The sequence below is a fragment of the Catharus ustulatus genome, chromosome Z (genome assembly GCF_009819885.2).
Source record: "Catharus ustulatus isolate bCatUst1 chromosome Z, bCatUst1.pri.v2, whole genome shotgun sequence".
Taxonomy (NCBI): Eukaryota; Metazoa; Chordata; class Aves; order Passeriformes; family Turdidae; genus Catharus; species Catharus ustulatus.
In genome coordinates this window covers 7,734,149-7,761,294 of record NC_046262.2, presented here as the reverse complement: position 1 = coordinate 7,761,294, position 27,146 = coordinate 7,734,149, and the positions used below count along the sequence as shown (strand labels likewise).

At 50.7% G+C, this 27,146-nt stretch overlaps 1 protein-coding gene across 1 annotated transcript; it reads left to right on the top strand.

Moving 5' to 3' along the window:
- The first annotated feature begins 452 nt into the window (after positions 1–452).
- NOL6 (nucleolar protein 6) lies at positions 453–27,146 on the top strand. Its single transcript, XM_033085668.1, has 26 exons — positions 453–458; positions 505–756; positions 2,004–2,120; positions 2,375–2,554; positions 3,149–3,317; positions 4,116–4,250; positions 4,398–4,561; positions 4,764–4,884; positions 5,184–5,242; positions 5,385–5,486; positions 6,018–6,133; positions 6,499–6,676; positions 7,039–7,161; positions 7,317–7,465; positions 8,156–8,231; positions 10,459–10,599; positions 10,863–10,974; positions 11,195–11,349; positions 11,578–11,741; positions 12,172–12,324; positions 13,482–13,579; positions 14,445–14,569; positions 14,727–14,816; positions 16,518–16,715; positions 25,561–25,662; positions 26,754–27,146. Exons 1-26 carry the CDS (start codon positions 453–455, stop codon positions 26,901–26,903), a joined length of 3,435 nt encoding a protein of 1,144 aa, XP_032941559.1. The 3' UTR covers positions 26,904–27,146.

Sequence of the window (27,146 nt, the reverse complement as noted above, 5' to 3'; positions counted from 1 at the left end):
TGAGGGCTCCCGGTGTCCGCTCCTCCAGGCCAGAAGGGTTTTCCTGGCTCCCGGTGTCCGTCCCTGCGGGCCAGGCCGGCTCAGGCTCTCGGCAGGCCACATCCAGCACGGACCCCGATTAAGCATCAGATACCACAACCGGGATCTGCGACGCGCAGGCGGCCGCGCACTCGCCCGCCTGAAGGCGAAAGTCCGTGTGTCCCGAGAGCCGCAGTTTTGGGGTGAAAGGCGGTGATTTCGGCAAGCCCGCGGCCCACGCTGCCTACCAGCGGCGCCGCCATTGCTGCGGGAGCAGAGCGGCGCTGCGGACACGCCCCCCGTGCGCGGGCACGGCCGGCGGGGCCAATGGGAGGCGTCGCGCCGTCGCGCGCGGCCAATAGGGAGCGGCGCTCTGCGGCCGGCGGGGCGCGCGGCGCCGCACGTGGTGACGGGAGCCCACGTGGGCGGCGGCCATGGCGGTGAGAGGCGGCGGGTCCGGGCCGGGGGGATCGCGGGGCTGAGCAGAACCGAACCGAGCCATGCTGTGCTGTGTTCTCCCCGCAGGGCTCTCCGGAGGCGGCGGAGGAGGCGGAGCAGGGTCCGGAGCCCCGCGCCGGGGGCGCGGTGCGGCGGGGGAAGAGGGCTGCCCCGACAGCCGCAGACCCGCAGCCGGCCAAGCTGAGCCGCGCCGAGCTCTACAAGCCGCCGACCAGCGAGGAGCTGACCCAGCTGAAGGAGACGGAGGATCTCTTCCACTCCAGCCTGCTCCGCCTGCAGGTCAGCCGTGGGGATCGCGCATTGCCCCACGGGGGGAGCGCGGGGGGCTGCGGGACCCCGCGCTCGGAGATGACCCGGGTTTATCAAGCTGTCGGTGTTGGGTGAAGATCAGCTGGTAACTACAGTATAGAATCATAGAGCAGTTGGGTTGAACGGACCCTTAAAGATGAACTGGTTTCAATTCCCCTACCAGGGTCACCTTCCACTCGACAGGAGCTCAGAGCTCCATCCAGCCTGGCCTTGAGCACTTTGAGAAATGCGGCATCCGCAGCTTCTCTGGGCAACCTGTGCTAGTGCCCCAACGCCCTCACAGGGAGGAGTTTTGTCCAATTATTCATCTAAACCTGCTCTCAGTTCAAAGCACCTTTTCCTATCACTATATGCTCTCATCAAAAGTCCCTCTCCAGTCCTCTTGTAGCCCTTTTAGGTACTGGAAGGTCACAGTAAGTCTCCTCAGAGCCTTCTTTTCTCCAGACTGAACAATCCCAATGCTTTCATCCTTTCTTCATAAGAGAGATCCTCCATCACTCTGATCACATTAGTGGTCTCCTCTGAGCTCACTCCAGCAGGTCCCTGTCCCTCCTGTGCAGGACCCCAGCTCTGGGTGCAGTGCTCCAGGTGGGTCTCAGCAGAGCAGAGCAGAGGGACAGAATCCCCTCCCTGCCCTGCTGCCCATGGGGCTCTGGATGCAGCCCAGGACACGTTTGGCTCTCTGGGCTGTGAGTGCCATGGCTGGGGCATGTCCAGCCTCTCACCTACATCATGAGATTCTCATGAGCCCACTCTTTGAGCTTGTCCAGGTCCCTCTGGGTGGCATCCCATCCCTCAGGTGGTTCTGACACTGGTGATTATTATGAGGAACATCTTTGATCTTCTAGCCACTTGCTGGTGTCAGTGGCAGGATCTCTAGAGCCTGGTTTGTGGTGCAAACCTGTGTGGTTGTTTCCTGCAGTTGATTCTCTGTCATACAAACACCCTTCTTGAGAGCTGTGCTTGTGTGAATTACATCAGGGTTTTTTGCTTGGGCCTTGGTTGGGATGGAGGTGATTGCAATCCAGCACTTACAGAAAATGGCAGGAACTGATCACACTACCAGCTCCAGGCAGGGTTTATGGAGAGTTCGGTGTGTTCCCCAGCTCACCAGCTGCCCTTGCAGCAAGCTCATGGTTGGTGCTCTCAGACAAGGTAAAAGTCAAGAGCAATTTGAGTGTTACAGCTGCCTTTGATGGTCCCCTTTTCCCCTACAGATCGAAGAGCTTTTGAAGGAGGTGACATTAAAGGAGACGAAGAAGAAGAAGATTGACGCCTTCCTCCATGAAATTAACAACCTTCTGGGTGCCATCCCAGAGACTCCAGAAACTGAAGTATGTTCCAGGGTTATAGAAGAGGTGGCAAGAGCCCTGTCCTGGGTGGAGTAGGAGCAGGCTCTGCTGTTGCTCTGCTAGCAGAGCTACTTGTGGAGTGTCTCCCTTAGGAGCTGAAAAAATAATACTTTGATTTTTGAGGGGAAAAGCTCTCTTTAAGCTCTGGGTGCAGCTGTGTGGGGAGCAGGGTCTTAGTCCCTGCATATCGGCTGCTGCTGATGTTCAGAGCATTTGTGTGTCATGTCTGTTCCCAGCTCACTGACCAGGCCTGGCTGTCCAAGGATGTGAAGGTCCCGTTCCTGCAAGTGCCATTCAACGTCAAGGGAAAGTTCCACTTTGTGCCCCCAGCCGAGCTGAAGGTGGTGGGCAGTTACCTGCTGGGCACCTGCATTAGGCCAGAGATCAACGTGGACATTGCAGTGACCATGCCACGGGTGAGTCTGGCCATGCCACCTCCTAAGTGGCTTTGGGGCCTGCCAGAGTCTTGTCCTCTCTGTCCTCCATGACCCGTGCCCTGCTCACTCCATTTCTCAGTGAGGTGACAGCATCTGGATATGCAGGGTGACTCCCACAAGGGGCTGGGGAGTTCAGTCTGGCCTCTTGCTGTATCAGAGCTTGCAGCTGTTTGATCGTAGTTCCTCATCAAGATCTTCCTTCTCTCTACCTGGACTGAGCATTGCTGGGGAAATGCAGGCCATCTGTTTTTGTACCCAACTGCACTTCTACCCCAGCTCCTAAGACTGTGTTACAGGGAGGTAGAGTTTTGGAGGGCAGTAACCCCCTCTTGCTGCTTTTCTTGTTTGTAAGAAAAGCTTGAGACCGAGCACACCCTGTTTGGCTGCAGGACTGCTCTTGTCTCCTGCAGTCCTGGAAGCTGGTGAGCCAGCAGCAAGCTCCTGACCAGCTTGGAGCTCCTTGGGGCTGAGAGGGGGCTGCCTGTAGGGCCAGGGAGAGTTGTGGGTGGTATCTCAGGCTGCACTGAAGTTGGCAGGCAGGTGAGGTGGCATTGTGCTGTCCCTCTCTTCCAGGAAATCTTCCAGGACAAAGATAACCTGAATCAGCGCTACCACCGGAAGAGAGCCCTGTACCTGTCCCACATTGCCCAGCACTTGTCCAAGGAGAAGCTCTTTGGCAGTGTGAAGTTTGCCTACATGAACAGCAACCATCTGAAGCCCATCCTGCTCCTGAGGCCTCAAGGTGGCACTTGAGCCTTGCTCTGGTGTGGGGTGTGGCTGGGTGCTGGTGCTGGGTGGAGGGTGATGATGGTGGTCTCATGCCATTTAACGGCCCTTTGGAGAGGGATCAGTCTGGGGTACCATCACAATTGGTGATAAATTTTGTGTGCGATGATGGTGGTCTCATGCCATTTAACGGCCCTTTGGAGAGGGATCAGTCTGGGGTACCATCACAATTGGTGATAAATTTTGTGTGCTTCTCAGCTGTTTTCTCTCTTCACCCAAAGTCTAGTCCTTAGGGTCTCTCCCCTTCCCAATCCTCCTCTGCAGCTTGGCTGGGCTCTCCAGGCTTGGCCTCACTGTAAACCTACAAAACACACCTGTATCCAGCACTGCCCCTCCTTCCTGCTCTCCCCAGCCCTGTTCCCCACCGTCTTTCTGCCTTCCCCAGGAACCTGTGTGCAATCTCTCTCTTCCCTGATGAGCTGATGTGGGATGCATGGGCGGCCAAGTGCTGCTTGTTCCCACGGTCCTCAGGAGATAGTGGCTTGGGGTCTATGACAGATGTGGCATGGCAAGGCCAGGGCAGGCTGAGGTGCTAAGCTGGGCAATAGGGAGGAAGATAGGACTAGGACATGAGCCTCAAGGTCATCACTCAATCTGGGATATGGTCACTCTCTGCTCTGAGATGATTTCCACTGCTGCAGAGCTTTGCTGGGAAGGAGTTTTAGCCTTTGCGCAGGCTGGGGGTGCTCTGTGTTTCCCCAGTTTAATCTCTGACATCTCTTCCTCCTGCACATCTCCCCTCATGTGCTTACAGGCAAGGATGAGAAGATGGTCGCTGTCCGACTCCATGCTTGTCCCAGCTCGGGTCTCTTCAAACCCAGCCGCTTCTATCCCAGCAAGAACAATGTCCGGACTGCCTGGTTCATGGAGCAGAGCACCCCCAAAGAAGGTATGGCCTGGGGCTGGGGGAGCATGGGGCTGTTTGTTTCTGGGCAGAGACTACTGCCCCCTGTGCCTGCAGGTGAGTTCACTGCAGCTCTTTCTGTGGGCAGGCACTTGGTGGTTGTGTCCAACAAGCTGTCATTTCTGCACACAGGAGCCACCGAGCCCCCAACCCCACACTACAACAACTCCATCCTCTGTGACACAGTGATGCTCTCCCACCTGCATTTCTTGTCTAACGCAGCCACGGACTTCCCAGGCATGAAGGATGGCCTGGCCCTCCTCAAAGTTTGGCTGAACCAGCGGCAGCTCAGCAAGGTATGTCCTGTGCCAAGGTGGGCTCTGCTTATCTGGCTAACCTGCCTTTGGCCTGCTCTCCTTCCTAGGGCAGAAGGGAGGTGCTTTGATCCTGCTGGGTGGGGTGGTGGCTTGTGGCTTTGCTTTGAGCTGTGTTAGGGTTTTGTGGAGGCCCCATCCTAACCTGTGGGTTACCGTGCTCTTGTGGTACCTCTTTTCACAGGGTTTAGGGTGCTTCAGTGGCTTCTTGGTCTCTATGCTTGTTGCCTACCTGCTGATGAAGCGCAAGATTGTCAAGATGATGAGCGGGTACCAGGTGTTGAGGAGCACTCTGCAGTTCCTGGGTGAGTTTCCAGGGGCCTCTCTGGACGTGGAAAGGTTGGTGTCTCTGCACAAAGCCTGAGCAGAGTCGGGGAAGAGGCAGAGAGGACATTGTGCTGAGCCCCTGTGGGTGGGATGGACAGGAGGGGATGTGTCAACAGAGTAGGGCTGGATGGTGCAGCTTGCAGAGAGGTGGGTAAGTTCCCATCATAAGGTGGAAGCCAGCATTGTATTTTAGCACTGTTGACATTGTGAGAGCTTGGTGGTGTTGGCAATCACGAGATGTGGATGATGTGACTTGTTCCTTCCTGTCTGTCCACAGCCACCACTGACCTGAGCGTGACAGGGATCAGTCTAGCCAAGGATGCTGATCCTTCCCTGGTAAGCAGCCCTCCTAGGGGTCTTGTGCCTGTGTCTGTCTGTACTGTGTGTGCTGTTGCAGGGATGGCAGATGGCAACAATCTCGGGGTGTCTTAGTGTGTGTGATGCGCTGCAGCACTAAGGACCATGTTTGCTTTTCCAGCCTGTCCTGGATGATTTCCACCAGGCATTTGAAGTGGTCTTTGTGGATCCCTCTGGACTGGTGAATCTCTGTGCTGATATGACTGCCAGCAAATACCACCAGGTACTGAGCAGGTTGTGGTGGCTTTTTGAGGTGCTGTCTGAGGAGTGAGCTCAGACAGGCAGAGTGGTCAGATATTTTTGAGGAAGGTGTCAGCCTTCCTGGGAGGGAAGGCATTATAAAGGGATGGCATTAGTTAAAAGCTTTCTAAGATTTTAACATCTCCAGCTTTGAAGCTTAGAAATGAATTTGGAGATTTAGATGTAGTGCTGTCTCACCAGTCTTGCTCGAGTGGTGTGGGAAAGTTGTTTCCCTCTTTGTGTGCACCTTTGGGAGAAGCCAAGCATCTGTTTAGCAGATGTGACTGTTATCAAGGAGAAAAAAAATCACCTTAGTGTCAGGGATGGCCAGCAGTGAGAGCTGTTTGTTGCTTGCTTCATGCTACAGACAGAGACTGGGGTCAGGGTGTGCTGCTGACCATGGAACTGGGCTGGCCCTGGTTGATGGGGGAGCACAAGTGACCACTTCTGGAGGGATTTGCTTTCCTTCTCCCTTTGCATTCATACTCCTGCACTGCCTTCTCTCCTTGCTCAGGTCCAGTTCGAAGCCAAGTGCTCTATGGAGATTTTGGATGACCGGATGGTGGATGGCTTTCAGGTGCTGCTCATGACCCCAAAGCCCATGCTCAGGACCTTCGACCACATCTTCCAGTGAGTCTTGCTGTGCTGTGGGGTGGTGCTGAGGGAACCTGCTCAAAAAGAACTGGGCTACTTCTGGCTTTGGTCTGGGTTAGTTTTGCACTTACCTGGTGGGAAGTGGGTCTTCTAAGCTCTGAGATAGACACTGGTGCCTCCTTGCACTGGGATCTTCCACTTTTACTGGTCTAGATAGCCTCCCAGAGGAGGGGAGCAATGTTTAAGCCTTATAATCAGTGACCAAGGTGCCAGAGGCATTCTTGTAGCCTCTTGTAGACTAGGACACTCAGTTCCCCGTTTTATCCATCCTCTAACATATTCTTCTCTCACAAGAAATTTGATGGCAGAGGTAGGTGACCAGCTTCTCTTCTTCTTTGTAGCCTGAAGCATGTCTCCAAGCTGCAGGGTACCTGCAAGAAGATGCAGCTGCTGAACGAGCTGATGGATCGGGGTGGGAACTACGTGGCTGCAGCTCTGCCCTTCATTGTCTCGCTGCTGGCACGTGGTCTGTCCCGGAGAGCACAGCTTGTGGCTCACTCCCTGCCCCAGACCCCCGAGGTAATGCAGCTTGCAATGACACTGCATCCTTTGCAGCTTGTGGGATGTCAGCTGTCTCTTGTGGCACTACAGAGACAGAGCACTTGCCTTGCACACTGGGGAAGGAGACTGGGAATACAGAATCTGAGGCTGTGCACTGTGTTGCTTGGTCTGGGCACAAGTCGTGGTCCAGTAATGGGGCATGATGAAGACAACTTTTCTTGTTATTGGGGAGACGTATTAGATGAGACTTTCCTCGTCTGTGCTTGTCTGTGTACCTGGAAGAACATAGCAGAAGGTTCATTTAGCATCCAGTATCCAAGCAGCTGCTGCTCCAGAAACGTCATCTCTCATTGTGCTTCATGTTCCTCATTTTTCCACAGTGGCCAATTGATGCTGAGCCCCCAAAACACAAGGATGTCGGGCCCCTGACATTTGGGCTCCTGTTTGTCCCAGAGTTTGCTGCCAGCACACTGGAGAAGGGTCCTCAGGCTGATCATCCCGAGGTAAGGGATGCCCTGCTTGTGCTGACTAAGAGCAAAGCTGGTGCCGTGCTGTGGTTGAAGACAGGTGGGAGGTTGGCTGGTGATCCTGGGAAGGTTCTATCTGGCCCAGAAGTGACCTGTGTCCCTGCTCTGGCTTGGTCAATGTCCCCGCACAGGCCTTGGAGTTCCGGTCCTTCTGGGGAGAGAAGTCAGAGCTGCGTCGGTTCCAGGATGGGAGCATCTGTGAGGCTGTGGTGTGGGAGGCCAGCACTGTCTGCCAGAAGCGCCTCATCCCTGAGCAGATCATCAGGCACCTGCTGAAGCTGTAAGTTGCACTGAGCAGCAGATGTGGGTTGCTCCATGTGTTGCTCCTGCCATGTGTCCTGTTCCTGGTGACCCCATTGTCAGCTTCATGCTTTGTGGGCTGTTTTGGGTTGTTTTGGATTTGTAAGATCTGGGAGTCATTTCAGCTGTCCTTATGATGTGATCCGCTTCCCAAGATGGGGGGGAAAGGCACCTGCTGCTGTAGCCCCTGCTGGACATAATGCAAAGGGCAAGAAGGCAGCACGCCTTTACTTGTCGGCAGAACGGGAGGAGAAGCTGTCTGGACCTTGCAGGACGTTTTTGTGAAATCCTCTGAGACCTTGTAGTGGTTCACAGGATGGCATCTTCCCTGTGGCCTTGGAAAGCCTCTGCAGCAGTTTTTACCATCTGCCAGAAGTGCACCTCTCGCACAGAAAGGAGGGTTTGCCTGTGCCTCTCTGTCCTGAGTTGAGGATGAATCTTGTGAGGGAAGGCTGCACATTGGTGGCTTTGCATCCTGTGCAGCTGCACAAGTTACTGGTTCACTTTGGGTGATTTCTTGACCAGGGAGGAATGCACAGGGATTTGTATTTTCACCAGGATCTTCCTTTGGAGGATGGTTGCTCATCCTTGGGCTGACCCTTTCAGCGTCAATAGGATCAATAGGCTGGCATGTTGTAGCTCTAATGCTCTGGTGTCTTTTCCCACGTAGCCATGCAGACATTCCTGAGTCCTCCCTCTGCTACACAGGAGCCCTGCTGGAATCTGTGATCAGGACTGGGAAAGAGGTATGACTGCTTCCCTGGTGGGGTTGGGACTCTCTCCAGGAAGAGCAGTGAGGGAAGGGCTGTGGGGAGGTCGTTTGAGTGGCACTGAGGCAGCTGGGTGATTCCCAAGAGAATGGAGTAAGGGTAAGGATCTACCAAGTCTTTCATGGCAGCCAGTGCATAACTGCTGAAATCCTCTTGCTTTAACATCCCCCAGACCTCATGTTCCCCTTTTAGCACCCCACTGTCCTATTCTCTCTGCTTTGGCCCCTCTGTCCCCATGCCTGGGGGTATATTACTGTCCCACAGTGCTTCTCTGGCTGCACCTCTGGGGTACTGCTTCCTTCAGGATATGGGCCAGACAATTCTGTGCTGCCATCCCTTAGGTCTAGCTGGTAAACCCAGGAAAAGGATCTTTCCTGACATATTGCAAAGTGCTAGATTGTGCCCCATCTGAATGTGTAGCCAAAACAAAGAAACTCCACTTTCAGACAGAAAAGGTGAATCTTAGGTGCTGGGAAATGTTCCTTCTTACAACTTCTGCTTTCCAGTTTGTGAAAATAAAGTCTGGAGATGAGCTGTGAGCACTTTGACACACTTTGTTGGTCTTTCTGTACTGATGCCTTAGGATTTTAGCATTTATATTTTTCATATATTTGTAATCCTGCAATTCTTCAGTGTATACCTCTAAACTCCATATAGAGTGTTGGCTAGTGTCTTCCTATTTTGGTCAGACAAAACAATTCCTCTCTGAAAGGGATTCCTCAAAAATCAAAGGGACTCAAGGACACCTTACTGTCTCAACCCCTGAAAAGTATAAACAAAAGTGGGTTGGTTGGGAGCAAACTTGGAGTAAATGACTTCATTACCTGAAGCTGTAACTGGAAGATTAACTGCAATATGCAAATGGACCAAACTTCCATTTTTTGGGTGTAGCCCCTAGGGAGGATTCATCTGCCAGAAAATGTACCTGATGGCCCTTCAGTAAATATGACCACTCTTTATTCCCTTAATTTTGTGACCCTCTGTAGGTAGTCCCGAAAAGGCATCAGTACAACCTGCTCTTTACATGGTTGTTGGATGGAGAAAGAAATTGTTTCCTTTCCACTTTTTAAGAGGAAAGGGATGCACATTTGATGGAAAGGATCTCTGTGCCAGGACCAATTGCGGTCTGGATGGAGTTGGGTGTCAGATTTGGGATGAAATGCTGGTTTTTACAGCCTGTTGTGAGTTGAGGCAGGAAGATCTGTATGTTGTGTCCCTTCAGGCTGGTCTGGGGTTAAGAGGGCTGATGACAGATGTCAGACACCCAAGTCTGACAGGGGATGAATTTTCCTGGAGCCTGAGGGGTGCTTAGGAGTTCCATTGTTGCCAGTCCCTGAGGAACAAAGGAGAAAGTTGCTGTTGAGTGTGGGGTGTTGAGTACAGGGTTTCTGCTCCTCCAGCTGTGTGCAGACAGCCTGGGGAGCTAGCAGTGTGAGGATGTGCAGGATGAAGGCAGAGGAAGGGTGCAGCCACGAGCAGGATGGGTTTGCCATTTGTGGCACACCCCGCAGAGGGTGCTGCTGCTCCACCAGAGAGCCCAGGTTGGAAAACTCCAGGCAGGCTGGCTCTTTGTATGACTCTCAGCTGCCTCTGAGCTGGGTGTTTTGGTGTCACCAATGTGGCCTCCCTGTTCAGGCTGCTGTGCTATTTTTTGGGGAAGTGGAAGCAGTAAGGGCAACACCAATTCTCCCTTCTGGTGCTTCTCCACTGCTCTCTGCAGAGTTCCTGTGATGCTCTGAATGTTTTCTGTCTTTGCTTTTGCCATGCACCAGAGCTCTACTTGGCTAAGGATATAGTCAGTGGAGTTTTCTGTTAACTGCTGCCTCTGTTGGTGTCATGGTAACTGCTGGGGAGACAGGAGCAGGGCTCACCTTGCCAATGTGTGATCTCTGTATTCCCAGATCATTCTCAGCTTCTCCTTTACTATAGTGATCGTTAGCAGTACAGCTCTTGGTGCTGCCTTAGTGCCTTGCAAAAGGATTAATTTTATTTGCCTCTGTGGCTAATGGGGAGTCACAGACAGCCTTGCCTTTGTCTTTGCTCTCTTTCTTACCTCCCCATTTTGCTGAGTGCTCTTGCCAGAAGCTGCTCCCTGGGGTGGCAGTGCTGGCTCCTTGGAACTCGGTTGTGATGCCAGCCCACAAGGGAGGTGAGGTGAAGTGCGTGGAAGAAGTGCATGGAGAGGCTCTCTGTGTGTCCACAGGTATGGGAAACAGGCGAGGAGGCCATGGTCAGTGTCGTCTGCTCCTACGATGACCTGAGCCGCAAGCTTTGGAACCTGAAGGAGCTGCCGCTGACAGTGACGGCTGTGCAGGGTGTGCATCCAGCCCTCCGGTACACAGATGTGAGTGTGCTGGGGCAGGGGGCCTGCAGGGTGCTGGGGGTGAGGGAGGACTGAGGGAATGAGTCACTCTCTGGTTCTGTGGCTCCTGAGAACCCTTGGGGCAATATGGTGCCTCTTCTTTGCTGTTCTATCCTTTGGGCTGGCTGACCAAACCCTCTGTACCGGAGGGCTTTGCTGCTGTGGGAGGTTTGGGTGGGAGGATACATATTGCCAAGAGGTTTCTGCTCCTTGTTCTCAGTTGCTGGGTGGCTGTTCTCTTTCAGGTCTTTCCTCCTATTCCTGTGAAGCCAATTTATTCCTTCCATGACAGAAGGAAGCACTTGCTGCTTCCTTCAGAGGAGAAACCCTGCCCTGCCTACATAACCCCTTTGAAGAGTAAGTGGGGTGGGATGTGAGTGGGAGATGATTTTGTGGAGGGAAGTGCAGCCAAGCAGCGATGCAGGCTCTGTTATTGCTGCGTTGGTGTGCTGCAGGCAGGAGCAGAACCCTGGCTCCTCCTGCCCTCCTGCTATAAACCTGTAGCTCCAGACAGCCCTATCCAACACCTTGTTTCTGTGTGGGATTCACTGACCTCCTGCCATTGCTTTGCCCCCAGTTATCTGCCACATGGAAGGCAGTGGCCAGTGGCCACAGGACAAAGGAGCCATCAAGCGCATCAAGGCTGCTTTCCACCTCCAGCTGGCTGAGCTCCTCCGGCAGCAGCACCAGCTGGTTTGCAGACCTGCAGTCACCCACACTGATGTGTACAAGGTAGGGGGTCCCCCGAACCTTCTCCAAGCCTGACCTTACCAAGGTGGGGGGCTGTGGCAGTGGTCCCACTGGGCAGAATCAGTATTTAGATGGTGGGCCTAGGAAAGAGTCTGGTGAGACTGCACTGATGTCAGGATGCTGCTGTTGTATCCCTGAGGGGCAACATAACACACATCATGCTGCTTTTGTCACCATCAAACCTAACTTTGCCTTGTGCTCCCATCTCAGGATGGCTACGTTTTCCGTCTCCAAGTGGCCTACCACCGGGAGCCCCTGATCTTGAAGGAAGTGGTCACTCCAGAAGGGATGCTCAAGTACCAGGACACAGAAGAATCTCGGCAGCTGGAGCTGGAAACATTGCATCTACCCTACCTAACCAGCTCACTGCATGGGTAGGTGAAGCAGAAGGTGCTTGAGAGGTCAGAATGTGGGATGTGGCTGGAAACCAGCATGGAGGTGCCCTTGGATCCTGGAGGGTGATGGTGGGTAGAGGAGCTTGGTGTGGGGAGTAGTCCTTCAGCCAGCCCTGTGAGAGGCTCTTTAGAAGGATTAAGGGAGGGATGTGGGTGTGGGTGGCACCTGAGGTCACTAGTGTGAGGACACAAATATTAAAATTTAGTGTTGTTAGAGAGGAGCATGTGGCAGCATTTTCCCTTCTTCCCCTCCAAAATCTCAAGACCTGCTAAAAGTCTCTGTGCTTGTGATGCTGTGTGAGTGTTCCTTGTAGATTTTTGCCCCTCTCTTTTTTCTTACCAAATCCAAGAGGCTGTTTTGGGTCCTGGGGTGTGTGGGCTGAGCAGTGGCATGTCTCCCTCCTCACAGGCTCCAGCAGCAGCACCCAGTTTTCGGCAGCACTTCCCGGCTGGCCAAGCGCTGGATCAGTGCCCAGCTCCTGAGTGACAGCATCTCTGAAGAGTGTGTGGACCTCCTTGTGGCGTTTCTCTTCCTCCACCCAGCCCCCTTCATACCACCCAGGTGAGGATGAGGAGCCCAGGCTGGCTCAAAGGGGATTTAGTGTCTTTCATTACCTGGCATGGAGGAAGGGTGGGATGCTGGTTGGGCAGGAGGTGTTGGGAAGGTTCACGGCAGGGAGCATGAGGCCCCTGTGCTGCCAGAATACTATCCCAAGTCCTCTTGGGAATTGCCAGGGGAGATGATATTTAGCAGGGCTGTGGCTTTCCCTGCTCTGTGCACTGCAGAGAAAGCAGGTGAGGCTGGGGATGAGTGTCCTTGCAGCCTTTAGGTGCTGGTGGCACAACTGCAGAGTGTCTTGTGCCTGCTGGAGGACAGGTGAGGCCCCTTGTTCTGGGGGTGGTGGCCAGGAGAAGCGGGGTGAGGGCTGTGTTGTGGCTACCAGCATGCTGGGGCTCCTGGGTTGCCTAGGAAGGATGTTCTGGTGGTGATGGCAGCTCCAGCCTCCCTTCCTTCTGGAGACTGGGAAGGATGAGGGGGTGGGTGCTGAAAACTGAATGGAGCAGTGTGATGGTAAATAACCCCACAGAACCAATTGCATGCTGGCCCCTGGCAGGCACATGTCACAGGGCCCAGAGGAAGTGAAATGAAGTTAAAGGAAATGTTTTTGTTCTGTGTGGAGTCAAAAGGTTACTCTGCCCTGCACTTGAGGTGCAGTTTCCTTTCCCAAAGCAGGAGCAACAGTCTGATGCCTAGAATGCTTTCCTGTCTCCTAAAATAACAGAATCCCCATCTTCCCAGCTATCTGGCTTTGTGCACATGTTGTGTTGCAGGGGAAGAGGTGCACTGGGAACTTGGCTGGTGTTCAGACTTGCACCAGAGATGGGAGCAGCACTCTCTCCACCTTTTCCTTGATCCAGACCCAGGATCTGGGTGGGAAGAGCATCAAGAGATTTGGCAGCGGGGGTGTGGGCTGTGATTTACATTTTGCTGGTTCCTTTTTCCTGAGGAATGAGGGAAAAGAGAGGAAAGATCTTGAGGGAAAGGGGAGATTTGGAGAAGGGGAGGCCTCAAATTTGTTCTGAACTTCCCTTTGCCATTACAGATAACCTCGTTGGGCTGCATATGGGTTGGGTCTTCACTAAGTCACCCCTAAGTGCAGCCCTTCTTGCTGCCAGGAGAGCAAATGCTGATGTTGAACTGTTTTGTCCTGCCTGCAGCTCTCCACAGGTGGGCTTCCTGCGCTTCCTTAACTTGCTGGCAACCTTTGACTGGAAAAACAACCCTCTGATTGTCAACCTAAATACTGGCCTCACAGGTGAGCAGGGCAGCAGGTAGGAGAGCTGCAACATGAGATTCTTGAGTCCTCCTTGGTCAGTGCCTGGCACCAGATCTCTTTGATATAGGAAGACATCGTAGCTTGTGCTGGGGACAAGGAGATTTTCCACTCCCTTGCCCCTGTCCTGTCATGTTTCACTTGCCTGCAGGATGGGTTTGGCAGTGCCATGTGTGGTTTTCTTTTTTTCCCTGCCTGCCTCTGAAGAGGTGGATCTCAGTGATGATGCTCTGCTGCTTTAGTCTTACTGAAATCTGTGACAAGCGTGGGTGGTGTTGGATGTGGTGTTGTCTTTGAAGCCCTCTGTTCCTGCCCTCTAGTGTTTTGACTTTTGGATACATGCTGGAGCCACAAGAGACCATGGGATTGTCTTAGCTCTGCAAAGTCATGTGGTGGGGGGGAGAGTTACACACAGCTTTTAAAGCTGATTTATAAGAAAAGGTAAAGGTGCTCAGGAGAGTATTGGGTTTTGAAAACTGATGCTTTCCGAGTGCTCTGCAACATATTCTAATGAACTAAAGAGCTATTTTTTTTCTCCACTTGAGGGGAAATAAAAGACAAAAGATAATATAAACTACTAACTTATAATGTGAGTTACCAGCTTGTGTCAGTCTCAGTACCCACCATGCCTGAACCCACCTGAGTGGATTTACAGCAAAGTTCCATCTAATGAAAGTGAGGCATAAGCCTGAGGTGAAGGAGCTCTGGTTTCACATGGACTGTGGGATCAGAGGGTGGGAGAGGGTAGATCCTGTTGTGCTGCCCTTTCCTGTCTGTGATGGGGTTTAGGAGGTCAGAGGGTGGTGGATGGGGCAGAGCATCTCACCTGTCTGCCTGCCCTCCCCAGATTCTGACTGTGCAGAGATCAAGAACAAGTTTGTAGCAGCTCGCTCTCGCCTCCCCGTCATGTTCCTGGCCACTCCCAAAGATCAGTGGAGCTCCATGTGGACCCGGGAGCGCCCCTCAGCACAGGTGAGCTGGGCCCTTTGTCCCCTTCCCCTGGTGGCTGCTGGCTTGGGGCAGTTCCCTGCTCCCAGTGCTGGAGCCAGCCCTCACAGCCCCATGAGGAGGGGCATCCCTGGTACATCAAGGCTGCCAAGTTTTACCCTCTGACTTCTTGGCTCCCCAGATCCTGCAGCGCCTTATCCTGCTCGCCTCGGAGTCTCACCGTGCCCTGGAGGAGCTGCTCATGGACCCTCTCAGTGACCAGGATGTGAAGGTAAACCCCCTGGAAAAGAAGCACAAGGGTTTTCAGGCTCTGGCTGAGCAGACTGGACCTTGGTGGTGGTTGCTCGGATGTGTTAGGAGGTTTCAGGCTGTGGCCATGTGGCTGCCCTGGGATGTAGAGCTGCAAGGATGGGAGAAGGGATGCTGGTGTCCCACCCTGCTTGTGAGGGACCCAGCTCTGCACTGCAGCTTGGGGTGACTAGGACAATCAATCTGTATACCCTGGTTTTCTAGGGACATGAGCAAACCCACAATATTCCCTTGCCAAAACCAGTTGTGTGGCCATGACTGGATCGAATGGTTCCTGTTTTGGAGTAGCTGTGGAAATCTGGCTTGTGTACTCAAGTCTAACCAAGCTCAGGGTGTTGGAAGTTTTCATAGGACAGTACCAGGCACTTTAGGACAATGTTATTTTGATTTGAGTGGAGGAGTAAAGCCCTATGTAGTTTAACCCTCTTCTATTTCTCAGTGATTTCACTGTACTTGAGGCATTAGCGGTGTGTATTACAGGGCTATGAAGGAATTAGGCATGTCCAGTGCGTTGCAGTCACAGTGCTGGCCTAAGACTGAAATTCAGGAGGCACATTGTGAGCTGGGGATGGTTAGCTTCTAAAACAAGTTGTCACCTGGCCAGAGCAGCCTCCCAACACCTTGACTTAGCTGCCTTGGGCCTCCTTCTTCCTCTCTTCCATTGCAGTGGGAACGTTTCTCATTGCCAAAGAATCCCTCTGGTACAGGCCAGTGTCCTTCTGGCATATGATGTTCCTGATGAGTAAATAGGGAATGCTGTTTCCAGGGCAGAGCTTGGGGCTGGGAAGAAGGAAAAGCCTTTTGTATTAATTTGGAGTTGCCTCTACAGTTGCCTGTAAGTGCTGCAAGCTGGTTTTTTTGTCTTTGCATTTGGGTCCCATGGGACATGCCTGCTCTCATGAAGATGCAGACATGGGTTTGCTCCCAGGGCACGCACAGGAAGCCATGGACTTGATCATTGGGTGGAACAGAGCTAGGACTGACTCAGCGCTGGTCACTGATGTTCTTCATGTGTGTTCTCCCCGGCCTGGCTGTAAACCAATTCCAGGCAGTGGGTTTTCTTCCAGTGCCAAGATGAGCAGTGTCCCATGCCTCTGTTCATGTCTCTGCATCATTTGTTCCATCTGAAAATGTACACATGGTTTTACGTTTTTTCCATTTTAATACAGCTGTGTCCACAGCTAGATCCTGCCTGTCCAAATATTTATGTCTCTGGGATTGCTCCCCTCTGTTAACGGGGTTTTGCTCTCGCCCTCTGTGTGCTTGATGGAAGATGCTGTTGCCCTCTGGGGCAAATCCTGCTGGGCAGATGGGGCCATCCTGTTATTAAACAGCTCCTTGTGTCCCCTGGGTGTTGTTCAGCTCCTGTTGGCTTCTTGATTTCCCTCTTCATCTTGAGACTCTACCATGTGCAGTGCAGTTATCTATCTCAGCTCACCTCTTTGCTCCCCTCTCAGTTGCCCACCCCACTAGCATTTACTCAGGTAGGCGTCCTTGGGTCTGTGGCAGACTTCTAACATTAATCCCACAAAAATTCTGTCTTTGGTTTGCTGCTTTCTAAGGAGAAGGAGACAAAATGCAAACAAGGACTTGGGAAACCTCTCTTACCTCTCCTGCTTGCCTGTGTCCTGTATTGACTAGCACCATTTGTTTCTCCTTGCAGATGGTCTTCCGCCCTCCTCTGGACTTCTACGATGTCCTGATCCACCTGAATCCAAACCAGATTCCTCGACAGCTGGAAAGCGTGGACCAGCCAGTGAAATCGGCTTCTCGTGGCGTGGTGAAGAACAGCTCTGCCACGAATATCCTCTTTCCTGTGGTGGATTATGACCCTGTGCAGCTGTACCTCCAGGAGCTGAGAGTAAGCACTGTTGGGGAAGCAGATGGGGTGCCTAGCAGGGAGTTCCCTTCTGGAATTTGGATTTCTGCAGGGCATAGCTGGTGACATCTCTAGGTATTTGCATGGGATGGGTATTGCTTCTCCAGCAGCCTGGTGAATGCTCTGCCTCCTCCATGGAAATGGGAGTGCTGCTGTGATGTGAGAATGAGGTGAGATGCAAACCACCAGGAGCTTTTGCTGAAGAACATTGTATTCAGCACAAAAGTTCCTTTAAGCCGTTTGTCTCCAGTTAATTCACTTTTCACAGCTTCTTGCACCACCTGGTGTGCATGATGGGCAGTAACCACACACACAGTTTCTGGGGGGATGTACAGGTATCCATGATGTGATCCCAGTAAGCTTACTGCTGTTAGGCCAATGGTTGTGTGAGCCAAAGATCAGTGTTGGTCAGAGAGTGGTTTCTCAACAGAGGAAGTTGGTAATGTGGTGATATGGAGAACATCAGTATCCAAAGTCATCGACCGTGTTCCCTTGCACTATGAGGCCAAGCCAAAGCCTTGACCAGCTGGAGAGGTATGCAAGGTGCAGTGATCCTCCCTGGATCTGGACAGCCTGTGCTTTGCACCTGGCACTTTGGCCTTTCCCAGCTTCAGATTTGGTAGCTGGCTTAAATGTTAGTGTCAGCTGTGCAGAGAGGTGGGGTTGTGGGGCCCCCTTGTCAAAACCTGCCTTGTCTTTGAAGTGCCATCATCCCTTACTGATAAGAGTGCTGTGAGCAGTGTCAGAACTGTAAGCATGGGAATCCAGGCTGGCTGTGGCAGGAAGGGGGCTGTGGGGGTCTCTGTCCCTGTTTCCCACTCAGGACAGAGTCATCTTTCACGTTAGAGCAGGCTGCACAGAGCCCAGTCCTGCTGGATGCAGTCTATTTCCAGAGATGAGAATTTCCTACTTCCCTGCCCCAATGTTTGGCCACCACTGAAAAAGTGGTGCCTGAATTGTAACTCCAGTTTAGTCTGGAAGATTCTGGGACCTTTCAGTGTAAGCTCCCTTTCACATTAACCAGGAACCTTAGGAGTTGGGCAAAGAAAACTTGCAGGGGTTTCTTTGAAGGCTTCTTCATCCTGGGCACAGCCCTATTACCCCCCAAGTTGCATACCAGCCACAGTGCATGAAAACCTGCGCCCATGGGAATCTGCTGTGGCTTCACCAGAGCTGCCAGACCTGCCAAGGTGCAAGCTTAGTCCTCCTGTTACTCACAGCACCTTGGATAGTCTTGGGTGGTTGAGAAGTGAGGGACAGGGATGTGTGAAAGGACTCATGAAACTGAGGAAGACCTCAAAGTTGTCACACAATTTAATTTCCCTGCAAAAGCATTGCTTCCTCTAGCTGGATGACATGTGGGAGAGGATTTGCCCATTGCTGCTCTCCCTCTGAGAAGGAAGATGGGGCTGGAGGTCCTGCAGACATGTTGTAGAGAGCACTGGGGGATTTCTTGGGGCAAGAAGGAAGGGGAAAGGCATCCTTCACGCGGGTTTTAAAAGGGAGGAGAAAGCAGATTTGGAACTGTTTGCTTTCACTTTCCTTCCTGGTGTCTGAGGAGTCATATCAAGACCAGCCCCTCACTTTTCAGTGATGAATGTTTGACCTGCTGCCATGAAACCTCAGCCAAGCGGCATAGATGTGGGCAGGAAATAGTGTTTTTAAAGTCTGAAATCCTTCACCCAGTGCTGGAAGTGGATTCTACAGCTGAACAGAGGTTTTCAGCAGCTGCCAAGATGCTGGAGATAGATGGGGACAGAGCCTCTGTATCTCTGAAGGGGTCAGTGCTAAGCAACTCTTGCGGAAATCTGATAGAAAGAAGACTGCTTGCTTGAAGAGAAACTGGAGGATGCTGGATGAGCTGACTGAGAGAGCTGTCTATTTGGGGAGGCTGTTAAATGATTGCAGCAGGTCTGGCTGTAGATTGTGGCAGTCAATCAGGAAACTCATTGGGGTTTCTAGGATGTTTTTATGCATCTAGACAAGTTGATGTCAGTAAGTGGCTCTGGAAGTGAAAGGTAGAGAGGAGATTTTCCTGGAAAGCAGCTTTCATTTATCTTCAGGCAATTACTTGGTCTGGTCAATAGTGACATCCAAATTGCCTGAATTTTTACTACTTTCTACTGCCTGTTTTTATTAATACAGTTGTAATAGATTTGGAATTGGGTTTGGTCAGGTTGCAAATTACAGTTGCTCCTAAATCCAATGTGCTAGCATCCCAGTGAAGAAAGACGGATATGAGGAGAGGTCACATTGCCTTGTTGGAAGCAGTGTTGATTCTCTTGGTGTCCCTTGTTCTTTGACCTGAGGGCTCTTAGGAGGGATCAGATCAGAAACTGGTTGCAGCTTTCTCTGAAGAGTACAGTAATTTCACGATTATAAGCCGCACCATTTTGACTAAAATTTTGGTCCGAACCCAAAGTGCGGCTTATAATCAGGTGTGGCTTATATATGGACAAAGAACAAAAAATTGCTGTTCTAGTTTGGAGGACAGGTGTCTGCTGAGAAAGGCAGGAACTTCTCTTTGAAATGGAGAATGTAAACCCCCTCCCTCCAAATTATTATAATTTGGAAATCAAGGGGCTTTCAGGCAAAAATATGGGAATTAGGAATAACAGTTATTTTCTAGGGAAATCAAAATAGAAATACAGCACCACAAAGAAACAAACTCCAAACCCTGACAAAGTCAGAGTACAACCTGACACCCCGTCAGGCAGGGTGTTGGTAGCAGTCCCATTAAATGGTGGCTGCATCCTCCTGTAGTGACAGATGTGATTCAGTTGGAGCAGTGCTCCTGTACAAGGTGCAGTTTCCCTCTGGAGGTCCAGTGGTGATGTGGAGAAATCCGGTTTTCCTCTGGAGTCCAGTGGAGAAAGGGGCTCCCTTAGTGTCCCAAAACCTCTGTTTTTATCTTGGTAAGAAATGTTGGGCTCTTCCCCCTGGCTGGAGCAACTTCCAATGGGATGCAGTAATTTTATCAGTCCCACAGTGGGACTCAATGGCCATGAGCAGAAAATGACTGGCTGGAGGAAGGATGGGTTGTGAAAAGATAAAGAACAATGCCCTGCCTGGTTTCAATGGATGCCCATTAGCAGAATATCTGCTGTTGAGATAAGGATCACTGTCCCCACCCTCAACAGATGGTGATAGAACAGATACCTTTGATCACACTCTGTATTGTAACATGCGGCTTATAATCAGGTGCGGCTTATATATGGACAAAAAAACAAAAAGTTGCTGAAACCCAGAAGTGCGGCTTATACTCAGTGCGGCTTATAATCGTGAAATTACTGTAATTTGTGGGGCAGAGAGCCCAAAATCTGCCTCAGCATCCCTGTCTGGGGGACTTTTCTTTGCTCTTCTTTCTTTTTAAGGCTCTTAGATATGGTTTGTTCTCTTGTGGCTGTTGTATTGGAGGTATCTTGCAGTAACAGTTTGCTTGTCATTCATAGCATCAGTAGCAGGCAGTCCCGAAGGAGCTGATGAATATCCATTTTTCTAGGCAAACAGGTGTTTCTTTTCTTGGAAAAATCACAGAGGTGATGCTGCACATGGTCCCAGAGAACTCAGCCATATCCAGTTAAGTTGGAAGGCCTCAAAAGCTGATTGTGCACTGCAGGACCACTGCAAGTCAGTGATGCTGAGCTGTCAGTAGAAGCTACTCCATCCTTTGGAAATCATCTGGCTTCATGTCTCAGTGTACTGATGTTGTTGCTTAAAGGCAAGACCTTTTCATCGACTTTGGCTTTGCTTGGTGGCCTCTCCAGCACCTTTTTATTTCTCTTTTCCTGGCTGTTGCTGCTCTAAGCAGTGTTCTTGTCCTGTGACCTGGGAGCCCTGGGGGTGATCCAAATCCTGCAGGAAGTTGGTGCCAGAAAGGGGCAGGGTGACAGCAGTGATCTGCATGAGAAATCTTGGATGAGAAGGCAGTTTGGATGCAGAACTGACTGGCTTTGATTCAAAGTAATTTGCTCTCAACAGCACAAACCACAGAATTGAGCAACGGGGCTGTAGCTGTGGCTGACAGTGCAGCCATGGTGGGTTTGCAGCAACAAAGGGAGACATCTGCCATGCAGATGCTGTGGGATTTAGTGTTCTTCTATGGGCAAAAAAGAAACATCTTCCCTTTACTGGGATTTCCACATGAAAACAGGATTTAAATGCCCTGGTGTTTTGATTGAATTGAGAGGGGCAGGGAGTAATTTCTTTCCCTAGTTTGGACTCATAACCAGAAGATCCACTCTTCTGTCCAGCCCCTGTTCTTCTAAAACCAAAGGGTTAGCAAGGCAGTAGCGCTCTGGAGCTGAAGGATTGCTGAGTGCCTTTTCCAGGGAGCTTAATCAGAGTAGAAAAATGAAAGGAGAGGAGTTACTGAGTCCTGACTGCTTGAATTTTTCCTGCTTCAAGGAGATGTGCTGCACAAACTGACCTGAGTTGCTCTGGTGCCTGGGATGCTCTGGATAGAGATGAAAGACTGACTGTGGGATTCAGGCAGCAAATTCTTCAATTCCAGAACAGGTCTGATAGAGAAGGCCTGTTCTGTGATCCTGTCCAGATGAGAAGGCTTTGGAGGCAGACACTTTTGAGGGAAAGCAGGTGCCAGACATCCCACAGGGAGGGCTTTCCCTGGAGGTTCAGCCCATCAACAGCCTCTCTGCCATGACAAAGTTCAAAGCACCTTGTTGAGCATACCCTGAGTTGGCTCTTGGTGGGGATTCTCCAGCTAGGCTAAATTAAATTTAAGTGTCTCAAATGAGGCTTCCTTTGAGTCTCTGTCGTGACTGCTGATCTGTGTTGCGGTGGCTGTGGAGCTGCAGAACGCCCAGTGTTTGCTGGGGATGTGGTGTGAGAGGGCTTAGTCCCTGCAGCTTTTGCTCCAGGGTGACTTGGGTGTCCTCTGGACTCGAGACCAGCCAGAGGACACGGGGTTTGTGGATATGCTTGCCCTGCCTGTCTGCGTGCGTTCTGCAGCACACAAAAGCCAAAGGCTCTGGTCACCTCCCTGAGCTGTTCACTCATTGTGAGGTAAATTGGGTGAAGCTGCCTGTGCCATGTCCATCTGCCTGTCTGTTCTGGCTGTTAACAGACCCCACATTTCTCACTGGATCTGTAGTCTCACCAGGTCATTGATGGGATGTGCTGTCATTCACTGAGATTTAGCTTTCTTGGGCTGCACATGCCAGAGGAAGAGCTTGTGGCAGAGGAGCTGTCCATCTTGTGAGGACTTTTTTGTGTGGATGATCAGGAAAATGTTTCCTGCTTTACAATAAACTTCCCTCTAAAGTAATGTTTTGCATTTCTTGCACCTTAAGACAAGATCTATCAGGAAGACTTGGAACCCTTTCCTTTCTTCCTCCCATGGTGTAAAAATATGTCTCTTGCTACTGCATGTTAGAAAGGGATTAATGATAATAAAAATTCTCTGTCTCCTAAAATATGTATGTGATGTAGCTGGAATTGGTGAAATCTTTCCAGGTCAGTCTGCTCTCTTCCTGTTTTGACTGACAGGGCTGACTCCTTTGGTGATGCCAGGTTGACAGGGAAAAGCTGAAAAGACTGTGTGGACTCTCATGTCAGGCAAGAAACTTCCTGTGTGGATCTGTGCCCACAGAGGTGTCAGGAAATCAATCACCTGCTTTCAGGGCTGCAGAGCTGCCACAAGACCCTCAGCATGGTGCCCAGGGCTGGGGATGGGTACGTGTGTGTGTGCCCACTTTCATCAGCCCCATGTGCTGCTGGTGAGCTGACAGGGGACTTGTGGCTGCATTTCTTCTGTGTTGGTAAAGCCCTGCAGAGGCTGTGTAGGTGTAGGAGGTGACAGAAGACTTTTGTCTCAATGGTTTGGTGGGTTGATATGTTTGCTGATGCAGTCAGGAGGACACGGATGGCTTCTTTCCTTTCCACATTTCTGTCCTGCTGCCCCAACCCCCAGGACAAGGATGTGTGCGTGGTTCTCAGGTGGAAAAGTTTGCTTAGTTTGAAACCAGTTGGAAATCTCTTATCAGCTGAATCCCAAACCTAAGAGTTTCCTTTTTCTTTTAAAATACAGTCACAGAGGTAGCCCCAGCCTGGGTTACTTGGACAGTCGTGGGGAGACTCTCTGTGTCACATAACTGGGAGCATCAGGGCAGGTCACAATAGGGTGCCAGAGACCTCAAAATGTTAACCAAAGATGTAGTTGTTTGTTGAAAGCAAGTAGTTTTAATAGGGTTTTGCACTGGTGGGGTCCTTGCTGAGAGCACTTAAGATGCTCTGAACACTGAGCAAGTGTTTATTGATGCATTTGTTTCTGAGCTGCTATTGAACCAGGAAATGCTACTGTAGGACATGTTTTTGTGTGAAGAGACCTCCGTAAAAGGCTCTTCCAGCAACTGTGATGCAATGAGCCTAATCTCTTAGTGGGAGCAGTGAAAAAAATGGGTGGACAAAGGGTCACATGCAAAAACCTCTATCCCTAAACAACAATGTAGATACTTAAATAGTAGATACTTAACAATGTAGATACCTAACTAGTGGATACTTAACTAAATTACATTTAGCTCATTGCAAAATCCACACTTCAGATGGAGCTGTTTAGTCTGGTAATCCCATTTTAGATCCACGTATTGTTTTACTCACTACATTTCTCCACCCTTTTCATTCCTATAACCCAGATGGTTTCTTACAGAGCTTGTTCTAATCCTCCAGGTGCCATATACACCTCCCTGGACAATGAGGCCTCTCCAAAGTAAAGCCCTGAACTTGTAGGTCCTCCATGTCTCTGTGAGATGGAACCAGCTTTAGGTTTTGTTGATGGCAGGGATTTCTCTGGGCCTTGAAAGCTGAATAGCAACCAAAGATAGAGCAACTTGAGAAAGGAACAAATGTAATCCCTGCCTTTTCTCTGAAACTTTTTCTGGAAGAAGGTGTTTGCAGGCTCAGACAAGTCCAGTGACACTGGGCAGAGAACATAGGATGTGGAAAAGAGGGTGAACTGTTTACTTTTGCTCCCCAAGCCTCTGAACAAACAGGAGTGCAGTGACTAATACACCTGACCCCTTTAATGCTGCAATTTCCCAAGAACTCCACAGCTTGGTAGACCAGTTTGAACTATCACATGGATGATGCTGGAAGCAGGACAAGCGCTGGGATTTTGAATTGGTTGCCATTCTTTTAACATCTGCTTTCTGCTGGCTGGGAAAAAAACATGCTGGGTATCAGGCCAAACAGTGGTTTTATTGGGAAATTAGTTGAGCCTGGGAGGTTTTTTTACTGCAAATGCTCCTGGCTTCTGTCCAGCAAAATGCATCTGTAAAAAATACTGTTCTTGTAAGAAGCATCACGAGGCACTAAAGACCTCACCCTGCAGAGTAGCTGGGCTTTTTCAGGTTCTCACATGCTCTGCTCCCCTTTGGTTCAGAGAGCTGCACATTGGCGGTCAGTGTGCCCTGAACTTTATTGCCATTCCTTGAGCTTTCCCTCCCTCCTGCTCTTTGCTTTTGGCTGAAGGAGGAGTCTTCCCTGTTGACTGGCTCTGAGCATAACCAGTTGCTCTCTGCATAGAAATGCCAGGGTGGATTGCCTCTTTCTCAATGTATTTTTAGACAGTGGTTTTTCTAGCCAGTTTAGTGGAATAATGTCTTGACCAGGCTTGCCCCTGTGAAAGCCCATAGAGTGGGATGAGTTGGCAGTTCTTGGGATTTTTCCATCTTGATGACCTAATTTTGTTGCCCTCACAGAGGGCAACAGCAGTCCAAACTTAAATCTGTTTCTGACGACTGCAGACAACACTACCTCTCATTGCTTACCAGGTCTGTATCCTGAAAATGCCGCCTTGCCTTTTTAGCTCCTGCAATCCTACTCTGTCCATACAAAAGCCCATCCAAGCTTGTCTTTGATGTTGATTTTCTTTTCCTGCACATCCTCATGAAAACCTCTTGATATGATGATGCCAGCAGAGACCTCTCTTGGTAAAAGCTGGGAAGCTAAAGTGATGGAGAAGGCTGAAGAGGGAGCAGAGGGTCTGTACTGATGCTGGGGGCTGTTTGCTTGGCCTGGTAAACATGTCTTGTTGCCTGATGTTGATCTCCACCAAGATAAACAAGTGTCAGGGAGAAGCTGCTTGGCTCTCTTGGTCAGCTTCTTTCAGGGTACACATCTCTCGATATCAGCATGTTGGGTGATGAGCTGTAAGGCCAGACTTTTGGGTTCAAGAAGTTGCTTACACACACCATTGTTTCCTTCTGCTGTGATGCTCATCTGCCTCCTCACAGCCCTGGGAATCCAGCTGGTGTGGGCTTGGGGGAGCCAGACTGGGCTTTAGTCATCCCTTTGTGCAACATCTGTCTTTGATCTCTGCTGCCCAGCACCAGCAAAGGAGATGCTCATTGACACCACTGCTGAAACACAAGGGGCAAGGAGGACAGATTCCTGCAGTGCCTCCTTTGAGCTTTCCATCTTTTTGCACCTCACAGAGCATTGTGTTACCTAAAACCTCTGCTCTTGTGTTTCCTGTTTGGATAAAGTGCTGACAGCTCACATGGGGGTTATCTTGATGGAAGAAGGAGCTTTGATACCTTGGTTGCACAGATTGCAGAGCTTGAGATGCTGGCCTCTGGTTTGGGGTTTGTCTTTGATACCCTGAAATGTACTGTGGCAGGACTGCCTGCTGGGTAGGGCCTGCCTCTTTCTGTCTCATGTATTGTGAAAGCTTGGATATGGTTGCTGGACACTGGGAAGGTACAACTTGGTAGTGCCAGGTCAGCTGAAGGAGGACCACAGTGAGGGACACTCAGTGGGCTGTCACTGAGGGGTCACTGTCCTTAACCTACATTTGTTTTCTACCCAGGATGCCTTTGATGATCTTGCCTTGTTCTTCTATGACAAGCATGGGGGGGAAGTGATTGCAGTTTTGTGGAAACCTCTGAGCTTCCAGCCTCAGCCTTTTAAGGTGAGTTTTTGTCTCTACTTTAAGCTTTTTGTTACCTTTATGCCCTGAAAGGGCTTTTGAAGGGCTTTTTTTCTTTTTCTGCACGGTAATTGCTTTGTCCAGCTTTTGTAAGCCCTTTGAGAAATAGAGATCATAGTTACATTGCTTCTGAGAAGGGGAGAAACCAAGACATGGCTGTGGTCACAGTGTCTTCAGTCATCAGCAGATCTGAGAAGGGAAATAGACTATCCCATTCTTGTGGCTTTGGGATCTTACCAGAAATACCCAACCCACAAGAAGCCCAGGTCCAGAGTGCCCATGTCCTCCTTGCTGCATGGAGCTGTTTTCCAGCTACACTGTGTGGGTTGGCAAGCCCTAGAGGGTGGTTAAGCCAGGTGTGAGGCACGCTGGAGTGATTCATGCTGCTTTCTATGAAGGAAAGACGCAAAGAAACCGGTTACTCATGGCTCGGAGCTGGCAGCCTGGGCATTTCTGCTGTCAGTCTCTGGGTGATTTATCGTCCTCTCTTCACGGCCAGAGGGCATTGGCCATTCTGCCTGGCTGCTGTTGTGAAACCCAGTTATTCACAGTGTGGAGGAGGAGATGCTTACATCGGAGCTGAGTCTGGCTGGATTAAACACAAGGGTTTTGTTTTTGCCACTGTTGGAGCCAAGGATATTTTCTCACTTGAGGTCTTGACACCCACCAAAGAGCAGAGCAGAAGCAGCTCTTACTCACCTTGTGCTGTGATCCCTTTTGCATACTCCTTGTTCCCTTTTTACCCAGGCCGTGCTATGCACCTGCACACTTGTCATTCTACCATGCTCCTGGCCATTGCTTTGCTTCCTGACTTCCTGCAGTCTTTAAACTGTGGCTCCAGGGTAAACCCTAAAAGGAGCTGTAAGAGTCACTTTTGCACTTTGTTAGCTCTAAAAATGAGCACTGATAGTGTTGAGAAGTGAAACTTGTGGAACTGGGTGCAGTGGTGTATTAGGGTTTGGATGTGACAAGGCAGAAGAGGAGCTTACTTCACTTACTTGGGGACTAGCAGAGGTTGCAATGCAACTCTGAGCAGGTGCTCCCATTCATGCAGCATCTTCTGTGTCCTGCAGGTCTCCAGCATGAAAGGAAGGAAGGTGACAACTCTGAACAACGAGCTGGTCTGCGTTCCCAATGTGGAGGCGATTCTGGAGGACTTCGAGATTTTGGGAGAAGGCCTGGTCAAAAGTGTGGAAGCTCGTACAGAGAAATGGACTATCTGAAACCACAGAGAGGTGTCAGAATGGCCTGTCCTGAAGCAGTTTTTCCCTCTGGGTCTGTTCCTTTCTATAAATCAGTCCTAGAAGACCCTTTTAGCTTTCTAAATCCCAGAACTGTATGTTTTACTCTATTTATCTTTATATATATGGTTCAGAAAAGCAATGGGACCTGTTAATGTTTTCAAGAATACAAATGTCTTTTTATTTTGAAGAAAATATAAAGATGGGATAAAGTTTTTGAAAATG